Raw genomic sequence first — 21,741 nt, 5'->3', positions numbered from 1 at the left:
CGATACCACCAGTAGACAGGAACATTGTGCTGGAGTTGCCACCAATAGGTAAGTTGGGGGAGGGGAGGTGCCTGACTGAAGGTTCGCCTAAGGAGCCAAACACTTGTCTACCTGCCCTGCCTTCACCACACATGGAAGACAAATGTTTTCCACATGAGGTAAATCCTGATGGAAAATCATTACACTGACTTCAAAACGTGTTTCTCACTTGTCTGAATTCATTTATTAAATATTTGAAATAGTAAACACAAATAAAAGAATATATTGTGGTGACTGAGTAAAATACTACAAATTTCAATGAAAAGCCCAGAAGGACAACAGAACATCAAAATATGAGGGATGTGCAGAAAAAAAAAAATTGGTTTGGTTCATTCATTCGTTGTATGGGCACCACAATTCATTGGTTTCAAAACAAAAAAAAAAAAGTGTTTTATTTGTTTGCCTTTAAAGTCAATGGGGGAAGCACTGCAGCCTACAGAACTGGGGTTTTCTCGTCAATTCTAATGAAACGTTTGTGAAAATATCATCAGAAGTGGGAAAGAACTCCAAGACATCTAGGCCATGGCATGGCATGAATAGCCTAAGGCAGTGCAAAAGGGCAAAGTGGTACCAACAGTGGCAGGAGCTCTCCAAGGCATCAGCAGAGGAGCAAAGAAACAGAAAGAGGGGGGAGGAACACGCCAAGGCTTCAAACGAGGAGATCAACAACAGTGGCATAAACCCTGGCAGGAAACATGAGATGCTAAGTGGAATCAACATCTTAAGGCATCATGAAAGGGGGGGTGAACAGCAAAGGTGGCAGGAAAACCCCCAAGTCACGATAAAAGGACAAAGCTGCACGAAGAACAGCATCAGCATATCAAGGTACAATGAGATGTGCAAGAACACCCCAAGGGGTACAGTCTAGGGTATGACAGCAAGGCGGAGTGACAGGAAGTCCCCAGGGTTTAGCATCGGAAGCATGGCAGCAAGGCCGAGCCTTTGATTGTGCTATAGCGTTATCACCAAGCAAATTTACAGTAATAATTCTAAGCACAATTCTGTGTACGACCACAGAGTAATCTACAGTATTAATACTAAGTATGATACCTTCGGTGCCATCGGGCTCGGCCTGCTCCTCTCGTTGCTTCTGCTTGAACTTCATGTTACCATAGTGCATCACCGCGCCGGTCAGCTTGTAGATGGAAACTTTTTCATCTTGAGTGAATCCTAGGATGTCAATGGCAGTCTGCCAATGCAAAGCTTGCAATGAATACCAAAGCTCCTGCAAGTCAACCTGATGTTTTACAGCATCATATTTAACTGGCACTTACATCTGTGGCCATCAGTTCCTCTGCGTCATCAATGCTGGCAACAGTGATCTCCCCCTGGCTGATAAAGGGGAAGTCATATGGGTTGGTGGTGATCAGAAGCATTTCTAAAGAAAATGCAGTAAATATCACAGTTAGCTACAGTTCCCTCTGCAGAAGCCACACTATATTAAACATCATCGCTGCAGGTTTCTCACCAATCAGCTCGGGCTTCTTGTTGCACATGACCTGATAGAAGATGTGGTAACTGCGTTCAGCTTTAAGCTGGAAAGTGACTCTGGACTTCTCCAGCAAATCTGCCACAAAAAAAGAAACCAGAATTAGAAAACGTAAAAAGTAAAGGCAATCGTGCCCAGAAAAGTCACTTTCAGGTTACTTACAGGTCTCGATATCAGCAGAGGCCAGTTTTCCTGTGGCGCCAAAGTGGATTCTGATGAATTTACCCTAGAAGAGAAACAATGTGATAATCTGATTAAAAGTGAATGCAATAAAAGATGCAGAGATCACATAATGTCCTTTCAAAAACAGGAAGGAAACTGGTAAAATAATTATTATTGCTCAGAACAATTAGGAAACCACAAAAATAATAAAAATGCTCTGATTTAAGATCATTGTGGTAAACATCAATAGTTTTCTTAGGCATTATTATACTGAATGGACAATTCACTTTATTTCTGAACAACAACTTTAAGCAATAAACGTTTATAGAAAGAGTGAGCCAAAATTCTGAATGGATCAGAAAGTGTAGATCAATGTGTCAAGTATTTTCTTTCAATTCTTGCTAAATACAGTATATGACTATATAGCACCTTAATGTAAGAATTTATATATATATATATATTGCCAACTCTAAAAAGGACCCAGGGTGGCTTATGAAATATAAAAAACAATACAATAAAAATACAAGATACAAACATAGAATATATACACGTATATATAATTACTGGAATTATTTCATCATTTACATAGTACCCTACACCAGGGAACTTTATAACAAATTACTACAGGTACAATAGATCCCTGCCCTAGGGAGCCTAGATCTAAGCGGCTACTTGAGGCAATGGGAGATAAAATGAGCTTCTGCAGTGTTACAAGTGTTAGACGAAAAAGCAGAATTTGAACCTGGTTCCCAGACCATTATTCTAGCCACAAGGTACCTCAATCTCTCCCACCTGCTCTTTCTAGTTACAGCTGAAAAAATTGTTTCTCCATAATGAATTAACTACAAACGGATAAAACTTACAAAGCGTGAGGAGTTGTCATTTCTGACTGTCTTTGCATTCCCAAAGGCCTCCAGCAGAGGGTTGGCTTGGATGATTTGATCCTCCAGTGTGCCCTACAAACAAGCAACGGTGAAATGAGAAATGGTTAGCCCACAAGACGTATTGAAAAGCAATATTTTGGCTGCGAGTGCGACTCTGATAGCAAACATGCTGTACCTTGCTTTTTGCAACTTCCTCCTTCTTCTTATCACCAGCAGCTGCAATTGTTGCAAAATACTGGATGACACGCTTCGTGTTCACAGTCTTCCCAGCACCAGATTCTCCACTGCCAAAGAGAAACGATCAACCCAGATATTACTATTCTGTCGTGGTATCAGAAATATTGGAAAAGATATGGGGTCTCTTATGCTCTGAGTTTGGAACTAGGACTTGAGACTTCGATGTATATACTTTCTGTGTTAGCTAGGGAATATACTCTATTCCCTACTTGGGTTCAAGGGTAACCAGGACACACACAACCGTAATGGGGAACAAAACAAGGCCTTGTACAGTAATAAGATTATTGCTGTTGCTTGTCTATTTCAGAACCTGTGATGGATGTATTGTGTGAGCACCCTAGGAGTAACTATGTGCATATTCCTGAGACCCATTTCATATTAAGTATTTTGTCTTTTTTGGATGTAAGGCATAATATAAGCAATTAAAGGGGGCATTTTCAAAACTATGCAAATCTGGGGTAATTTAAGCCGTGGACTTTACACCAGTTCTCTAAGGGAACGTTTGTCTATATTTTCCCTTTTATAATTCTCCAGGGAAAAAAATGCCCGCAGAGATTTGCACCTGCATTTTCTTCAGATATCTTTTCCCTGAAGAATGACTCATGTCGTTTTCAAAATGGAAAACTACACGTTATTGCCTTCTCCAACCTATCCTCGCCTCTGAGCCTGTGTACTATTTCTGGGGGTTAAAAATACACATCTTGTTGATGCTCATGCATACTTTCACCTCGGATCCGTACAAGGATACTAGATAGCCTAGGCGAAATTTCAGCTATGCTTTGCCCCCCCGCCTTCCCCCCTGGCCCCAGGATCCAGGAAATTCTAAGAAAGCAATGGGGAACATTTTCACTGGCTCCCACCGTCACCACAGGTGAGATACTAGGAGCAAACTCTGAAGTGAGGCAGGGTCACAGATCCACTGAAAACAGCTACTGCAGCAGAGAGCCGGCAGAACAAGGGAGGTAGAGAAAGCAATAAGGAGCACATTGTCAAGGCTAGGCCAACAATGCCAGCTCCAAAACTGTACGACTGTAGATGGCTGCCTAGTCCGCCTCGTGCTTCAACCGCCCCTGCTTTTACCCAGGGAAAGGACGGCTAATTTTCAAACAGCCTATTTATCAGAGTAAATTGTTTTGGAAAACTGCTGTCCCTATAACATAGAAACACAGTACATAATGGCAGGTAAAGACCAAAATGGCCCAGGTAGGTACTGAAAATATACATACGTAATGAGGATTGACTGATTCTCACGATCTGTGAAAAACAAAAGAATTAAAATATGTGATCTAGGTGAAAGTTTTCAAAATATTTTTATATGTTCTAGTTTATTAATTTTCTCTTGTGACTTCACTTGCACTCATTCATATATTCTTTCAACATTTTCCACTCCTATAAGTACATTTTTATAGTCAAGTAATTAAATTTATTTCATATCTTTTTGAGGCTTCATTATTTACGCAGGAACAGTACTCCTTTGTTTGTATACACACAAGATTGGTATTACATATTTCCTTTCACTTGTTTTTGATTAGCAAAATGACAAAAGATTTTCTAATTGTGCAAGGAAAATGCATAAGTCAGCAACTGTAGGAGTTTTTCCTTTCATAATAGAGTCAATTTTGACTATTTCAATGATTCTCACTAGGGCTTTGGACACCAATAAAATGTTAAAGAGAATTAAAAAGTTATTTAAATTAAAATAAATGATCTTTCTAGCTTCATTATATTTTTGAAATCCTAGTGAGAGGTTTATAATTTTAACAATTGTCTCAGGGCCAAGCATTTATCTTTATTACCAATCTAGTGGATTCGTAATAATGGGAAAGGCTTGACTCTGGGACAGCAGACTTTATATTAGGATCTCAGTGAATCTCGCCAGTGCACTGATTGCCTGGAAATGCCTTTCCCATCAGCCATTACGATTTAATCTGACACTTACCTAGCAGTTTTGCAAATATGATGTAAAGTATTGAACTGAGATATAGGGATATTTGTGACAGCAGAGACTTTATAGTTTTCATCCAATGAGGGTCTGACATGTTTTAGGTTATGAATATTTGGAAAATGCCACCTTATACTCATGTTTTAAAAGATTTCTTTTGCACACAACTAGTCTAGTGGAGTAGAGTAAAAGCAGAAACTCTCCATGCGAAGTTGCATGTGAAAGCGGGTGACAATGCCCAAGGTCACTCTGGAAGATAAACCGTTGGTTCAACTTTATCTGTCATCTCTCAGATGGAAATCATTATTTGGTAAATGGATAAATGTGTTGAAACTATGTATAATTGTAACAAACCTTGATTAAAAAGCCCAGGAGTGTTGCAGTCCACTGGCTTAATGATATGTGTGCTGTACTGCCATGTAGAGGATCCATATGCTATGCTCACGTTAAGTCTTCTGTACTCTGGGCCAGCTAGGGCTAGGGATACTGGGGAAGCAGTGTTCAAAATTTTGAGGGGAATGTAGTGTTAGCCATCATTCATACTGAGAGAGTTCTAAGGTCTACCAGCGTGATGGCTGGGCTGAATTAAGACTGGGCAACAAAAATAGAGGGGAAATAAAGGTCCGTGCTATTGAATCCCCATCTTGCTTTTGACTGAACTGGACGTGTAACAGACCAAAAATAAAAGTCTGGGTGGTATACTCCTTTAACAGAAAGTGTGGGCTCACCTGTTAACATGAACTGATAGGCATTGTCAGAGATGGAGAAGATGTGGGGTGGAGCCTCCTGGCGCTTCTTGCCTCTGTATGCAACAACTACCTCCGGGTTGTACACTGGCAGCCACTTATAGGGATTGACAGTGACGCAGAACAGGCCTGAGTAGGTCTGTGGGAGAACATATCACAGATATCTCATTATAAGTTCTATTGTGTTGCATATTTTGTTGTAGATAAGAGACACAGAAATAGGTATAAATATCCATTAAAACGTAAATATAAACCAACCAGAAAATAACAGATAATAGAAACATAATGCTAGAAAATATGACTATGCAGACGTTCTGGTGACACCATAAACTATGAGATTATGAATTGAGTTACCTGAACTCTTAGCTGATTATATTATATTTTCTCATGCTGTTGTTTGTTTCTTTAGTATATGTGGCCAATATTCAGTGCTGGATAAGTATAAGTTATAAGTTATAAAATCAGTGCTGGATAAGTCTAAGTATAAGTTATAAAATCAGGGGTTGGCGCGCACAAGGGGGTGCACAATTATGCACCTTGCGCGCGCTGAGCCACGCTGCCTTCCCCCGTTCCCTCCCAGGGAGCGGCTTGGAAGGGAACTTCCCTTCCCCCTAACCTGACCTTCCCCCCCCTTTCCCCTACTCTAACCCTCCCCAAAGTTTTTATTTTATCTTTTGCGCCTACCTCCAGGCAGGCGCAAGTTGTGCGCGCCGGCAGCCTGCTGGTACGCGATCCTCCAACACAGCGGCAATGGCCGCTCTGTCGGAGGCCTCTGGCCCCGCCCCCTGGACCACTCTGCCCCCGGACTGCCCCTTTTGTAAAGCCCCGGGACTTACACGTGTCCCGGGGCTTTATACACATTGCCGGGCCTTTTTAAAATAGGCCCTGCGCGCATAACCCTTTTAAAATCTGGCCCAACGTGCATACAAGGCAGTCCTACTTAGCTGGATAAGTGCCGATATTTGGACTTATCTAATTAAGTTAATTGGATAAGTTAGACCTGCCACAGAGCAGGTCTAATTTATCTGGATATGACTTTTATGGCTAATTGGTGCCAAATAAAGGGAAATTCAGAAGCATAGCCATGTTGCTGAATATCCTATGAAAGTTAGCCAGATAAGTCTTACCTGGCTAAGTTACATAGCTGGATAATACTGAATACTGGGCCCTAGATGATTAGAGTGCTCTTGTGCTCTATCTTTCCTGGGATGCCTTATAATTTCTTAACAGTTTGAAGTCACATATTTCCATATTTCCCTTTCCTATGAACCGCTTGTGACCTTTCACAATAGTTTACTAAAATGTTTGCTAATGATTAAGGTAGATAGTCTTATTGAGACTGTTGAAAGGAGATGAGGCTGCAGAAGAAGCAAACAGATTGCAATGAAGTGGTGTCTAATAGTATTATCTTTTCTTTTTTTTTTTTAATGGTATCAGGTTGGGTCCAGCAGTGGCCTTGCCGTCTACTTTTTCCAATGGAGGAAAAGAAATCAGAATTAAAAAGGTTCCAGATTGGTGACCTGGCAGAAAATCACCACTGGTAGTGTCCCAAATTCAGTAATGCTCTGAGTTTATGTTTTAATGGGTGCAGCAATAAGAGTACATTTTATATTATGAATGTCTTTGAAGACAGGCCTCAGCCCTCTCCAACCTGAGCTATCAAGTGACACTGTGATCCCCTTTAAAATTGCCAGCAGTCTGCACTGCCCACAAATATTCGTTGCAATATGCAGATATTCACCAGTTTCACCACTAAAGCTATGATAAATGTTGCCAATACATGCAAACGTGCAGCCCGATGGCAGATATTTTTAAAGATCTGGTACTTGTAAATCCCATTATTATTGTGAAGATTAATTTATGTTATAAATTCTTACGTAGATCATCCAGGCTGCATAACGCTCTTTGAGGTTATACAGGACAGCAGGTTCGTTAAGATGAGTCATCATGGCCATATCCTCAATCTTATCATATTTGGGAGGGTTCATTGGGAAGACCTGGTCATCCTTCACTGTCACAGACTGACAAAGAAAAAAAAACTTTTGTTTATATCAGCCTAAGGTGTAAAGCACCATAATACTTCCCTTCTAGCATCGTGTCACCTACCGTGCCAGCTTCTGTTTTTACTGTGGCTTTGCCCCCTTCCTTGCTTTGCAGAGTACCCTTCACATAGCATTCCTTTGTATCTACCACATACACTGATGATTTGGCATCAAAGGGCTTGTTCTGAGCTTCAATCCGTTCTTTTTCAGATTTGCGGAGAAAATGGGCCGCCTCCCCATAGACTGACATCTCAGCGTCGGAACTCATGGTTGCGGCTTAGCTGTGCACGCTCCGCAATCAGAAACCCTGGTGGAAGAAGAAGAAGAAACCACACCTGATCATAAACAGTTCACTATCTCAGCATGCCAAATTCTGCTTTCTGCTGCAGCTGTTATAGTCCTCAGAATATTGTGCAGAATTGCCACCTTCCCCTCTTTGGAAGGAGATTCCCTCTCAGAAACATTAAGGACTGGATTCACTAATGCAGCAAGGCATAGTGAATCCCGTGGTACCGGGGGGGGGGCGGGTGAAGCTGGGGGCGGTCCTGCGCTAGCCGGCAGCGATCGCACCTCCGCGGTGCGATCGCTGCCGGCATCGCGCCAAATAACGACACCATAAAAGGTGTAGTTATTCAGCGCGAAACTGACAGCGATAAAGGTGCTTACCTTTCGCTGTCGACGCAGTCTTCGCGACGTCAGCCCCGGTGCCGCCCCGACTCCTCCTCTTCTGGGGCGGACTCTGCCCCGAGCTAGCTATCGCACGCGAGCGCTAGCTATCTAGCTATCGCACGTGTGGGGGATAGCTAGATAGATAACATCATAAAGATCTACAGCTAAGGGAGAGCCATTCTCAAAAGATTTTACCTGGGCAGCTAAGCAGTTCCCCAGGGGAGCTGAAAATTGCCTTCCCCTGCAGACAATGTACAAGGACTCCATTTTGAAGCACCTGGTGGGATTTATGACAATGGACTTTGCTACCAGAGCAAAGTTTGCAGATTCTGAATTACCCGTGACACCATCCGACCTTGAATTTTAAAAGGGAAAACTTCACAGGGACTTTCACTTTGAAAATTTGCTTGCAGGCCCGTGGCTAAAAAAATAGAGGCAATCCTTGTGCCAACAATGATTTATTGAGTTACATCTTGACTACTTTTGAAAGTATAGAAACCTCTCCTGTTTCTATCCATTTGCATTTAAATCCTGCTCTTCTCATGGAGACTCAGGGCAGATTAAAACACAAACACCACATCTTAATAACATGTCAAAATAAATTGCTTGAGCACAAGGTGAAAACAAAAAAAAAATGCTTTTCTATCTTTTCTCTCTCTCTTTCTGTTGCTCTTCTTTCTACAGTCCTCCTTTAATTTTTAACAGAATTTCCACCAAATTAATCTCTGCTATAATTTTATTGAGACTTTGTCTGTTTTTCCTCATCTTAAATGGCACTTATCAGAGGAGTTGTAATATTGTATTAAATTGTTTGCGGGGTCATAGTTTGAATTTTGGTTCAGAATGAATAGTGTTTCATATTTTATCCTATATAAAGAGCTCTGCAATGTAAAGTTGCAGTGACTCTTCCAAGGAGAATGTCGGAATGCATCAGCTGTCCATCCAGAATGTCATACACTGTCTGCTCAACAGCGAAGAGGACTTGGATGCAGATATCTGAGCTATTCAGGGTTATGCCCTGATCTCCTGGTCCCAAACCAAAGAATCACCTACTGCAAACTTAGCCTTTAGTTTCTGGAAGGCATGAACTAATCACAAATTTTACAATGCAGTCCTTGGAAGACAAAATTATATAGGAAAAAGCATTTGTAAGCAGTGACTAGATTGGATAAAATTGGAATATTTGATCATTGACAGCTGATTGTTCATGTAGGGCTAATTGGAATATCCAGAATATAATTTAAAAGAAAGCCGTTTTTGATTTAAAAAAATGTTCTCTGAGATTCACTGCCTTAATAATTTAAGAAATTAATTGCTTCTTATTTTGTCAGCTGACTGGAGAGGGTGCATGTACCCGGTCTGTGTAGGACTAGGATGCACTGTCTGGTTAAGACCAGACACAAGAGAGGAAAGGTAAAAATAATTCTGTGCCATAGTGTACGGTATCATAAAACAAGTGCTGCAATGTATTTGATTATGGAATAGTTGTCTACCAGTTATCCTTAAACTCTTGGGGAAGATTGTATAGATACAATAGAACCCGTCTGATAATTCAACCAAAAACTATACAATGGATTGTGAACACCGATTGAGGTGTGCAGGTCTCTATATATAGGACAGCTGCTGTATTGCTTGTCCTCTGGGACTTGCCTGTATCTTACCTTTTTTGGTGCCAGGTGAAGTGTCTGCTGCAGGGTTGAAGCTGACCAGCACTGCAAAATAAAAAAAAGACAAAGCCCCATTACATTACAGGCAGCCGCCAGTAAAACACACAAAATGCTTTCTAAGTAAAGACCCAAACATAGGGATGTGTGTATGTGTCACAGTATATTCAGAATGGCTTCAGGATAAACCAGTGTTGTCCAAACAAGTTTAGGGAGCAATATCAGTAAGTCTGAGAAGTGGCCAGAAAAATGATTCACCCAGTTCCCCCTCTTGTGGGCAGGCAGTGGCCCAAAGCATCATAAATGCATCCTGGAGGATCCTCACACTTACCTTGAAAGTTGGAACAAGAGGGATGTCAAGGGGGGCAGTACCAGGACTTTTATAGGACTGAGTGGTATCCTCACACAGCATGTCACACCTCTTTCTTTATTAGGTCAAAAGAGTTCAGACAATCCTACTGCCCATCATAATTCCCATTCACATTAAATGAGACTGGATATATTTAGAAATAGTTTATTTCATGTCAAGCCCATCAATCAGTTTACTATAAATAATTCAGAAGGTGACTGGTCCACACTGCCTTATAGTCTTTAAGGATTCACCCCGCCCATTCAGATGTAGATACTAACAATTATATACTTAAAATAGATAATTTCAGTGAGCCTGCTGGGCAGGAAGTATTCTTTTTTTCTCTTATCTAATAGTGCTATGAGAACAGAGGCTGCAGGGCAGTAAGAGGCTCAGTGGATTCACAGAAGGAAATAGCTAGTAAAATAGATTTACAGGAAGAGCTCTGCTAAGGATTTTTGCCACAGGTAATGCCAAGGAATGGGGAATGAGGACACCTGGAGTATTCTATCTGAACAACCCTGGAAGAAAGAAGAGGATTTAAAATCATAGAATGGCTGTGATGATAACTTTGGAAGGAATATTTCCTTTGGTTAATAGATTGTGCTTTTTTCCCTTACCTTGTGTTTTGCATTGCCTGCTCTTTTTTATTTTTTTTAACGGCAGAAAGGACAGGGCAGGCAGGGACGGAAATGTATTTATTCAGTGGCAGTGCTATGAATTATTTGATAATGAAAGCAGCTTTCCTTACAGAGGTTCTAAAGAAACATGCTCTTCCCCACCAAGGAGACTTGCTACTTTTGGTTTCTTTGGGATGGGATGGCACAGTTTTCCTCTCTGTCATGCACATATGGTTTTTCTGCACTTTATAGGTGCCAACCTGTAATGTAAATGTTGTTCGCCCACGGGTTACAGAGATCGGGACCTTGAGGAATCATTGATAGGGAATCACTTGGAGGCTTCTCCTATTACACTCAGCTGCTCATCACAGATGGGACGGCAGGGCTGAAACCCCAGGAGCCCTGCTCGCTAGAATTTGAACAGGACCTGTACTTCCTTCATTTTTATTTTATTTAGGGAGGGGGGAGGGGGGGAGACACACTTTTGGCAGGCTTGACTATGGTTTCAAGATGCGGGAGATTAGGTACTGGCACTGGAATCCACGGCAGATTTCTATTCGATGAGATGAAAATCCCCTTATTTCAGATCACATGGCATGACTCCCAGAGTGCGAACTCGTCAAGCCTCGGCAGCAAGGGAGAAAAGGGGCGACTGAAAAGGAGAGCTTTGAAGAGCGAGAGAGGCTGAGCCCGCGCATTCTCCGAAAGGAGGCGCCGCATTGTTGAGGACAATCTGCTTTGTATATCCTGTGCCTGAGCTGTGATGTCGGCAGCCATTTGCACGTTATTCCTTTTTGCAGGGACTTGGAATTTGTTGAAAAATGTTCTTAGTGTTTTCTGAATAAAATTATGATTCAGCAACTTTCCAGCTGTAAGTAATACAAAATATGCTTAGAGGACTTTTTTTTTTTTTTTTTCAATTCATGACTGCATGTTTGAGCCAGATTTACGGTAGGGGGGAAGTGGAAATTATGGAAGGAGTGTATGGACCAGTAACGCAGTTTAAACCTATAATGATAGTTTTTTTTTAAATTTAGTTTTCTCCACTTGTGCTAATTTGTCCATTTTTTTTTTCCGTTTGGCATTTTGTGTCCAATATAAACGATGTAGTTTTTTTTGATCAAGGAAATCCTTATATTCCCTTCTGAATGTTTCTAGAAGTATAGAGACTGCGAGGAGGTTTGTGCTGAAAAATGACATTCCGTGGGGGGAAGGTAGCTTGCTCAGCAGTTTAGGTGGTCTCACTTCTACAACTGGGTGTATATAATAACTAGGAAATACTTTATTATTATTTTTTTTAATTAAATGCACTTCATAATATATTCCAAAACGCTGTGATGTACCATTGGATAAGAGCGAAAGTAAAGTAACATAACAGAAGCAGAGAAGCAGGGCTGTAAACCAGGCATTTATGAAAGCCTTATCAGCTTCCATTAGAGGAAAAGAAGCATCTGATATCCTGAAGGAAGAGCTTACTTCTTTCGGGTAATGTACAGGTCTACAGGTCAGAGATGAGATACCCAGCAGAGTCCTGTAAGACGATTTCATGGGAGTAACCATTAATAGGAATCCTTGACAGTCAATGGCTGGGAAGTATGTATTTGAACTGGTTGAAGAACAATCTGTGAGTCACCACATCAGGACAAGCAACATGGTAAAAATATATTATAATTACATCTCTTTTTTTACTTTACTGAGACTTATATGGGTCTAGTTCCTAAAAGGTGTTAATGGAGATTTTGCCCTAAAAGTAAGTTGAGGTGGGAAAACCTTATCACCCTATTCACTAAGGGGGTAATTTTCAAAAGGAGTTACATGCGTAAATGTAGCTACTATTGTAGCAATTTTCAAAAGCCATTTACTCAAGTAAAGTGCACTTATGTGAGTAAATCCTATAGATAAGTCAATGGCATATATTGTAGCAATTTTCAAAAACCCACTTACTCGAGTAAAGTGCATTTACTCGAATAAAGCCCAGTTTTACTCAAGTAAATGCTTTTAAAAATCAGGCCCTAAGGACTTATTGATGTTTTGGGTTTGTTTGTTTTTTGCAGCTAAACCCATTTTTCAGGTGAAAAAGTTTAGTTATTTCAGGTAAATTACTATGTAAAACAGCATTTTTCATAAAATCTGATATTCACTCATCTGTGAAATCTTTGGGCACAGTAAATTATAGTTAATTTTGGCCAAAGATTTTCTCACCATCTTAAAGTTGGTGAAAAAAAGGACCTATATTGTTTTTTTCAATAAGAAAAGTAAGGACTATTGAATCTATTAGAAGACTTTACTGTTATAAGAATTCTTTTAAAAGATATTACTTTCAATATGTAAAGTAAGAATATATGCAGAAGATTTTGCCAAGACTAATAATCATGCTTTCAATAAAGAAATGTTCTTAATACACAAAAACTGGATTATTTAATTCCTAGTCTTATTTATTTATTTTACTTTGGCAGTTCTGGATCTAGTCCTTGGGGTTACTTAGCTAATCTGGCATTCAAACTATCTGTATTGACTGGATATTTGTGCTCAGGCAGGCCGATGCAATACGGTGTGCTGGCTGTAGTGCATGGCTCAACATGCGATTGGACGTGCGTCCTTAACCCTGATGCAAAACAGAGGTTAGCACGTCCAAAACATGCATCCAACCAAGCACATAGTTAATAGTGTTCATCACATGTAAATTTATGTTGATGAGGCTATTAGCTATTTCCCCCCAATGCATAAAAAAAAAAGAAAATGCACCTGACCCGTACATTTTTACTCTAAAAAATTAAAGCCTGCTCTTGAGTGGCCCAAAAAGTTTACAGAAAAGCAGAAAATACTGCTTCTTTGTAGTTGCTCCGAATTAATATTATGGCGATATTAAGTTGGAGGAGCTACAAAATTATTATGTCCCCCCCCCCCAAAAAAAAATGTAAAAAAAGGATGCCGATGGTCACGTTAGATAAAGGGACGCTCAATTAATGATCTTCCATTTTCCTAACCAGTGGCTGTGTACAGGTTAGGAAAACATATGATAGTAAAATTGAGTGTTCGTTTTCCTAACTGGCTGACAGCCACCTCTCCTGGGCACCTGCAACTGAGGAGGCACTAGGGGCGCACGGTTTTCCCTAGTGCCTCCTTTGTACCGTGGCTGCCCATTTAAATATTACGTCGGGCGCCCCGGAGAGGTACATCAGCGTGCGTTAAGAAAGCGGGTGCCCTTTTTCTCCGTGCCGTTCTTGCATTGGCCTGATTGAGAGGAAGGGACTATGAAGCTGAGCAGGACATGGGGATGGACAGACTGGATGAACTGTATGGCGTTTATCTACCATCATGTTCCTACACATTGGAGACCCAGTGTGCTTTCAAGGATTGAGTTTCATTTCCTTTATTAAAATTTGTATTCCGCAGAACCAGGCACAAAGACCTGCTCAATAGGGTGCACAACATCAATTAAAATACATTTCCATCCATTCATTACCATTCATTGTATAAGCTGAGTTGAGAGCTGCTGGTTTACTTTATTAAGCAATATGCAAAGGGGCAGGTCTAGTAGCTCGTAACTGTTTTTGCAGTTTTTATTTCAATAGTACCTTGTAGGAATATGCTGCCATTTAACAATGACAAACACCATCAAAATGCATTTCATTTTGTGTCATTTCCAATCTCATACGACACAGAAAAAAAACCGCACACCAAAATTTCATTTTCTTTCATTTTTGTTACTTTAGCATAAGATAAAAGGATTTAATGTATGCGAAGATGACAAAAATGAAATGGAAACCCAGACAAAAACAAATGTTTTTTTTCTTTGCATATCCCTGGGGTCTAGTGGAAACCTAACATGGTTTTCATGATTTTTAAGAGGGTAATTTTCAAAGAGTTAGTTGGGGGTTTCTGCACAAAAGCAGCATTTTATGCCTGTGAATGGTCTTTGTGCAAGTCACGTGAATTTTCATAAGGTCAGTAATATGTGCAAACTGCTGCTGTTGTGCAAAAATATATGGGCATAAAACTAGAGCATTCTGGGGTGAGGTTTGTGAGCACATGCACATTTACATATTTTATAAGCAAGTATGCACATACATTATCAAACGTTTGCACGTGCTTTTACATTCTGCTATTTAACCCAAATTTAACTTCTCAACCTGACAAATGTTTTTGACACCGAGGACCATGATATTTTGCTTTCAAGGATGACAGTCCTGAGTATTGGGGGACACAATATTGGCCTGAAATAGATGTTTCTTCAGAATAGGACTCTCAGTGTTATAATGAGCTCAGTCCCCTAGATATTTAAAAATGAAATTCCTCAGGATCCATGCTGTCTCTCTTACTTTTTAATGTTTATCTTCAGCCTTTAGCAAAAATCAGTAAAATAACTGGTTTAAAGTATCAGATTTATGTGGATGATGTCCAGACATATTATGATCCAGGCAGTGGGCTCTACCCGCCAGATACAGTTGGCCAAATTGGAACAATGTCTCACAGATATTACTAATTGGAAGCTGGAAAATAAACTGCAAGTAAACTCTTCAAAGATATAAACTTTATTAGTCAGTACATCTTCAGATGGTCCCAGCAACCTCAGTCCATGCACCAAAGACTCCAGGCTATGCCCACATTGCCAGAGACTCCACTCCAGGCTGTGCCTGCAGTGCCAAGGACTCTACTCCAGGCTGTGTCAGTGTCTGCTGGGTGTGCAGCTCCAGCTCCAAAGAATCCACTGCCTTTGCAGCCCTGGCTCCAGCAAGTCCAGTGCTGGCTGTCCAGGCCACTATAGTTCCAGCAAGTCCAATGCTGGCAGGTCCAGGCTAGTCCAGCAAACAGGTGTCCAAGCCACTCTGGCTCCAGCTAGTCCAGAGTAGGGATGTGAATCGTTTTTTGACGATTTAAAATATCGTCCGATATATTTTAAATCGTCAAAAATCGTTAGAGGCGATATACAATAGGAATTCCCCTGATTTATCGTCAAAAATCATAAATCGGGGGAAGGGGGAGGGGAAGGGAGACGGAAGGAAAACCGGCACACTAAAACAACCCTAAAACCCACCCCGACCCTTTAAAATAAATCCCCCACCCTCCCGAACCCCCCCAAAATGCCTTAAATTACCTGGGGTCCAGAGGAAGGGTCCCGGTGTGATCTTTTACTCTCGGACCTCCTGTGCGTTGTAGAAATGGCGCCGGCGCTACCTTTGACCTGTCATATGACAGGGCAAAGGTAGCGCCGGCGCCATTTTGTTTTTTTGTCCCCCGACGGCAGGAGCGTAGGAGATCGCTCCCGGACCCCCGCTGGACCCCCAGGGACTTTTGGCCAGCTTGGGGGGGCCTCCTGACCCCCACAAGACTTGCCAAAAGTCCAGCGGGGGTCCGGGAACGACTTCCTGCACGCGAATCGTTTTTCCGTACAGAAAATGGCGCCGGCCATACTCGTGCAGGAAGTCGTTCCCGGACCCCCGCTGGACTTTTGGCAAGTCTTGTGGGGGTCAGGAGGCCCCCCCAAGCTGGCCAAAAGTCCCTGGGGGTCCAGCGGGGGTCCGGGAGTGATCTCCTACGCTCCTGCCGTCGGGGGACAAAAAAACAAAATGGCGCCGGCGCTACCTTTGCCCTGTCATATGACAGGGCAAAGGTAGCGCCGGCGCCATTTCTACAACGCACAGGAGGTCCGAGAGTAAAAGATCACACCGGGACCCTTCCTCTGGACCCCAGGTAATTTAAGGCATTTTGGGGGGGTTCGGGAGGGTGGGGGATTTATTTTAAAGGGTCGGGGTGGGTTTTAGGGTTGTTTTAGTGTGCCGGTTTTCCTTCCGTCTCCCTTCCCCTCCCCCTTCCCCCGATTTATGATTTTTGACGATAAATCGGGGGAATTCCTATTGTATATCGCCTCTAACGATTTTTGACGATTTAAAATATATCGGACGATATTTTAAATCGTCAAAAAACGATTATCATCCCTATAAAATAGTTCCCTCTCACATCGGTCTCTGAACCAATTGGTCCATAATGCTGTCATTTATTCCATCCAGGAACTTTATCTCTCTCCAGCAAATTCTGATATAACATTTACCCAGTCAATATTAGGGTAATTGAAATCTCAATGTACAAATAGTGCAGGAGGATATGTAATCCTGACAAAACTGATTCAAACAGTCTTATAAAACAGGATGTCTTTTATTTTTTAAATATGGCAACTCCACAAGGTTATACGAGCACCGGCTTAATGGCGTCCCCCGACACGGTCCCGTGTTTCGCCGCGGGCTGCATCGGGGGGGGGGATCGCCACCGCTGGAATTCACACAAAAGCTAGAACATAAACAAATTAATAGAGAGTCAGAATAATAAAAGGGACTTACAACCGACCATAATAAGTTCCATACAAGCATAACATACCTGACAGCAGCGTTTTGACAGTGACAGGGAGCGCAACGCCCTTCAAACTTGACAGGTATTTAAAGGAGACAAAGGCGCCAAAAACTACAGGGGAGGGAACCACGTGAGTGAAAAAAATGATTTCATTGGTTCCCGTTCCTGTAGTGCACCCAAGCAGTAAATCAGCCTAACCTGCTAGGTAAATAAAAACCATTCGATCTCCCGATTTAAACCTTTTGGGGACACGGTGTCTAACGTGAAGATCCAACGTTGTTCAATCCTGCCCAAAATCTCAGCATAATTGCCTCCCCGCAAAGGACGTGAAACAACTTCAATGACACAAAAAAAGAGATCAGAAAGGGAATGTGACTGTGATATCCAATGATCAACCAGGGGTTCCTTCTCTCGCTGCAGACGGATATTAGAGCAATGCTCTATAATCCGAGTCTTTACCATCCGGGATGTTTTCCCAACATACATTAAAGAGCAGGGACAAGTGATTATGTAAATTACTCCAGAAGTAGTACAATCAGAATGGGACCGTAGCTGAAATATTTTACCCGTGGTGGGGTGCGTGAAACAAGTCATACCACTTGTATGAGAACAGACCGTACACCTGCCACAGGGCTGATGGCCAACATCAATGACAGGATCACGCGGCACTGGAAGATCAGAGTGAATCAATTTGTCTCGCAGATTTTTACCCCGACGAAAAGTAAACCGAAGGGGATCAGGGAACAATGTATTTAAGGACAGGGCCTCCCAGTGTCGCCGGATCATGCCAGCGATGGGCCGGCTCAGAGTGGAGAATGGTAATATAAAGTTTGTCACAGGGGGTTCAGGAGAACCGGAAGACAAAAATAATAGCTCCCGATTTGTGTATAAGGCGCGTTTCATTGCTTTTTTAACTACTGACTTTGGGTACCCTCTTGACAGGAAGCGAGATGACATCTCATGGGCTTTAATCAGAAATTCACCAGTGGTGGTGCACAATCTGCGAAGCCTAAAAAACTGGCCAGTAGGGATGTTCTTACACAGTGCACTCGGATGACAACTTTGAAAGGATAACAAGGTATTACGGTCTGTCTCTTTTCGGTAGATGGTGGTGGAAAACCGACCATCATCTACAGAAACAAGTACATCTAGAAAAGGTATCTGAAACCGATGAAAAATAAAGTTAAACTGCAGACTCGGGTCACTAGCATTGAGGTGGTCAATAAACATAAACAATTGCACCTCAGTGCCTAGCCACAATAAGAAAATATCGTCAATGTAACGAAGCCATAGAGCAACCTTATCAAAACCTTCAGCGGGGTATACATACAAACGCTCAAATTCCGCCACATAAAGGCATGCCAGACTCGGGGCCATAGTTGCTCCCATGGCCGTCCCTTTGATCTGATGATAAAAAACATTGTCAAACCGAAAAAATTTTTTTGTAAGAGCTAAAGTGGCTGGAGTCATAAGAAATGAGGTAGGAATGCGCTGAGGGCCAATCCTAGAATCCAAGACACGTTCAATGACCCGTAAAGCAGCCGATTGAGGGATGCTGGTGTAAAGAGAAACAATATCTAGGGTGACGAACAGGAAAGGTTCAGAGGGAACTGATATTTGATTTAACAACGTGATGAAATGGGAAGAATCCCTGACATAGGACCTAATCTTTGACACAAATGGTTGTAAAAATAAATCTACGAATTGGGACAGGGGTTCTAAAATAGAGCCGATACCTGCCACAATGGGGCGGCCGGGTGGGTCCTGTAGGCTTTTATGTACTTTGGGTAAAGTATAAAAAACCGGGATACAACAGAATGATGGTGTGAGAAATTTAGCCTCCCGTGATGTAAGGATGTGACGGTCTACTGCCTCTTCCACAGTTTGTTTTATCTGTTGACATAAAAGCGGAGACGGATCATCTACTAAGGGCAGATAAAAAGAAGGTTCACGCTGCTGTCAGGTATGTTATGCTTGTATGGAACTTATTATGGTCGGTTGTAAGTCCCTTTTATTATTCTGACTCTCTATTAATTTGTTTATGTTCTAGCTTTTGTGTGAATTCCAGCGGTGGCGATCCCCCCCGATGCAGCCCGCGGCGAAACACGGGACCGTGTCGGGGGACGCCATTAAGCCGGTGCTCGTATAACCTTGTGGAGTTGCCATATTTAAAAAAATAAAAGACATCCTGTTTTATAAGACTGTTTGAATCAGTTTTGTCAGGATTACATATCCTCCTGCACTATTTGTACATTGCGATTTCGCTTGAAGTGCAGTCCTTGCTCATTATTTGTTTTGTGGTAATTGAAATCTCCCATTATTACTGCACTACCAATTTGGTTAGCTTCCATTAATTTCTCTTAGCATTTCATCGTCTGTCTTATCATTTTGGCCTGGTGGATGGTAGTATAATCCTATCACTATATTCTTACCCAACACACATGGGATTTCTACCCATAAAGATTCTATTGTGCATTTAGTCTCTTGCAGGATCTTTATCCTGTTAGACTCTATGCCATCTCGGACATAAAGCGCCACCCCACCAACACAACTACCACCACCAATTTGCTCCTCCCTATCATTGTGATATAATTTGTACCCTGGTATAGCACTATCTCATTGATTATCCTCCTTCTACCATGTTTCTCAGATGCCATTTAAGTCTATCTCATTATTCACTGCTATACACTCTAACTCTCCCATCTTTCTTCTTAGACTTCTGGCATTGACATACAGACATTTCAAAGTGTGTTTGCTGTTTGTATTAACAACCTGCTTTTCAGTTGACAGGGATAATTTGGAATCTTTTAGCTCAGGTGATTCTTTACTTATAGGCACATGACTACTTATACTTTTATTGAAACTTCTCTCTTGGGAATCCCTAACTCTCCTATTTCATTGGTATCCTTCAAAGATACCTCCCTCCAAACCATCCACTGCTGTCTGCTTTCCCCTTTGTTCTAGTTTAAAAGCTGCTCTATCTCCTTTTTAAAGGTTAGCATCAGCAGCCTGGCTCCACCCTGGTTAAGGTGGAACCCATCCCTTCAGAAAAGACTCCCCCCTTCCCCAAAAGGTTGCCTAGTTTCTAGTTCCTTACAAAACTGAATCCCTCTTCCTTGCACCATTGTCTCATCCACTCATTGAGACTCCGGAGCTCTGCCTGCCTCTGAGGACCTGCACGTGGAACAGGAAGCATTTCAGAGACAGCTACCCTGGAGCTTCTGGATCTCAGCTTTCTACCTAAATGCCTAAATTTGGCTTCCAGAACCTCCCTCCCACATTTTCCTATTTTAAAAAGAAAAGGAAATGAAAGCACATCCCTGCTATCTAAAAACCAAGCAGGCCCGTAGATGGCATCTTCAAATCTTTGCACCTACTTTTCCATTCAAAAAGTACCCACAGGAAAAGCAGATGTAAATGAAACTTCCCCGGTGAATTTCAAAACATAAGTATGTGCGAACTTTCTCTTTGAAAAATAGTATAAAGTTTGTGAGTTAAAATGCACCCGTGGACTTTGTCCAATGGGAACAGTTTGAAAATTGTTCCCTAACATGTCATGAGTAGTTTACAGTTAATACAATCCTCATTGTTCCAAGCAAAGCAGGACCTGACCTTTTATCAGCACTAAGGAAGCTACTTTGCATGCGGCTTGCATGCTGATCATTCTGGCTTAAGAGGATTCACAGGTGCTTTTAAAAGTGGCTGTGGGCCATCAAAAACCCAAGTACAAAAAGCAGAGATCTTTGGTGGTTACTGCAATATAAGCTATCAGCTGTAAACAATTCAGGTTAACAGCTGACGAAAGCAATTTGTCTGGGTTAGTTACAGGATCTGGATTGCTGAAAGTACTGTGCAGTTGCACTGACAGCTCTGATAATCTGTTTGATATATGATTTACTCCAGTCCCCTGCCATCATTTTGGCACCTTGAGTCAGTCTTCCCTGCTGATTTTGTTCCCACACTCCTAGAACAGTCTCCAAATCTAACAGACACACAGTAAAGTAGGACCAGCTCAAACTTATCTCTGCTTTTTCATGGCACGAGAAAGAACCCATCTTGACTATTCTTTTCCCAGATTTTTCCCTTTTTGAAACATTCCACAATATGTTACGCCATCATCCAACAGAGAGCAGTTTGCAACAAAACTGTTTCTATTATCTTCGTTAAGATTCTGTAGGTTTTCACTGACATTGGCCAGGATAGGTGTGTAAAAAAAGGAGCCTTTATTCTGACAATATTCAAACCCGACTCTTGCCGAGTTTCGGTCTATATACAGAGCTGCCTCAGGGGTTATGTGTGTATACGAAAAAGATGTAACCAGGTCTTATTCCCCCTCTGCCTACCAAGGTGAATGGGTAGAGCATGTTACAGAATAGTAAAACTTACTATTTGATTAAGGAAAACTCCCTGCTGCTTCTGTGTGTGTATCCCGGATCTTGGCGATTATTTCATATGTCGACAGACACAGAGAAAAATCCCTCTTTTAAATGGAGTAAGTTTACGAATGCTATGTCAGCCGGATACACAAAAAATAGGCTGCAGCGTGTATT

General features: G+C 41.7%; 1 protein-coding gene and 1 long non-coding RNA gene across 3 annotated transcripts in view; one reads left to right on the top strand and one right to left on the bottom strand.

Annotated features, from left to right (window-relative positions):
- Positions 1 to 7,809, bottom strand: part of LOC115090763 (myosin-1B) — a 28,355-nt gene extending 20,546 nt beyond the window's left edge. For both annotated transcript variants that reach the window (XM_029600249.1, XM_029600250.1), the window contains exons 1-10: positions 7,606 to 7,809; positions 7,377 to 7,520; positions 5,482 to 5,638; positions 4,038 to 4,065; positions 2,750 to 2,858; positions 2,554 to 2,646; positions 1,691 to 1,754; positions 1,508 to 1,606; positions 1,314 to 1,417; positions 1,090 to 1,228 (exon numbers count right to left, since the gene is read on the bottom strand). In XM_029600249.1, coding sequence (XP_029456109.1) covers positions 1,090 to 1,228; positions 1,314 to 1,417; positions 1,508 to 1,606; positions 1,691 to 1,754; positions 2,554 to 2,646; positions 2,750 to 2,858; positions 4,038 to 4,065; positions 5,482 to 5,638; positions 7,377 to 7,520; positions 7,606 to 7,809 — 1,141 coding nt within the window. The remainder of the gene's footprint in view (positions 1 to 1,089; positions 1,229 to 1,313; positions 1,418 to 1,507; positions 1,607 to 1,690; positions 1,755 to 2,553; positions 2,647 to 2,749; positions 2,859 to 4,037; positions 4,066 to 5,481; positions 5,639 to 7,376; positions 7,521 to 7,605) is intronic.
- A 3,509-nt stretch (positions 7,810 to 11,318) lies between these two features.
- LOC115090762 lies at positions 11,319 to 19,272 on the top strand. Its single transcript, XR_003856501.1, has 3 exons — positions 11,319 to 12,497; positions 19,075 to 19,154; positions 19,242 to 19,272. It is a non-coding gene; the product is annotated as an uncharacterized LOC115090762 (long non-coding RNA).
- The last annotated feature ends 2,469 nt before the right edge of the window (positions 19,273 to 21,741 follow it).

This window comes from Rhinatrema bivittatum, chromosome 4 (assembly GCF_901001135.1).
Source record: "Rhinatrema bivittatum chromosome 4, aRhiBiv1.1, whole genome shotgun sequence".
NCBI classification, from domain to species: Eukaryota; Metazoa; Chordata; class Amphibia; order Gymnophiona; family Rhinatrematidae; genus Rhinatrema; species Rhinatrema bivittatum.
Note: the sequence above shows the minus strand (reverse complement) of the source record. Positions and strands in the feature narration are given on the sequence as shown.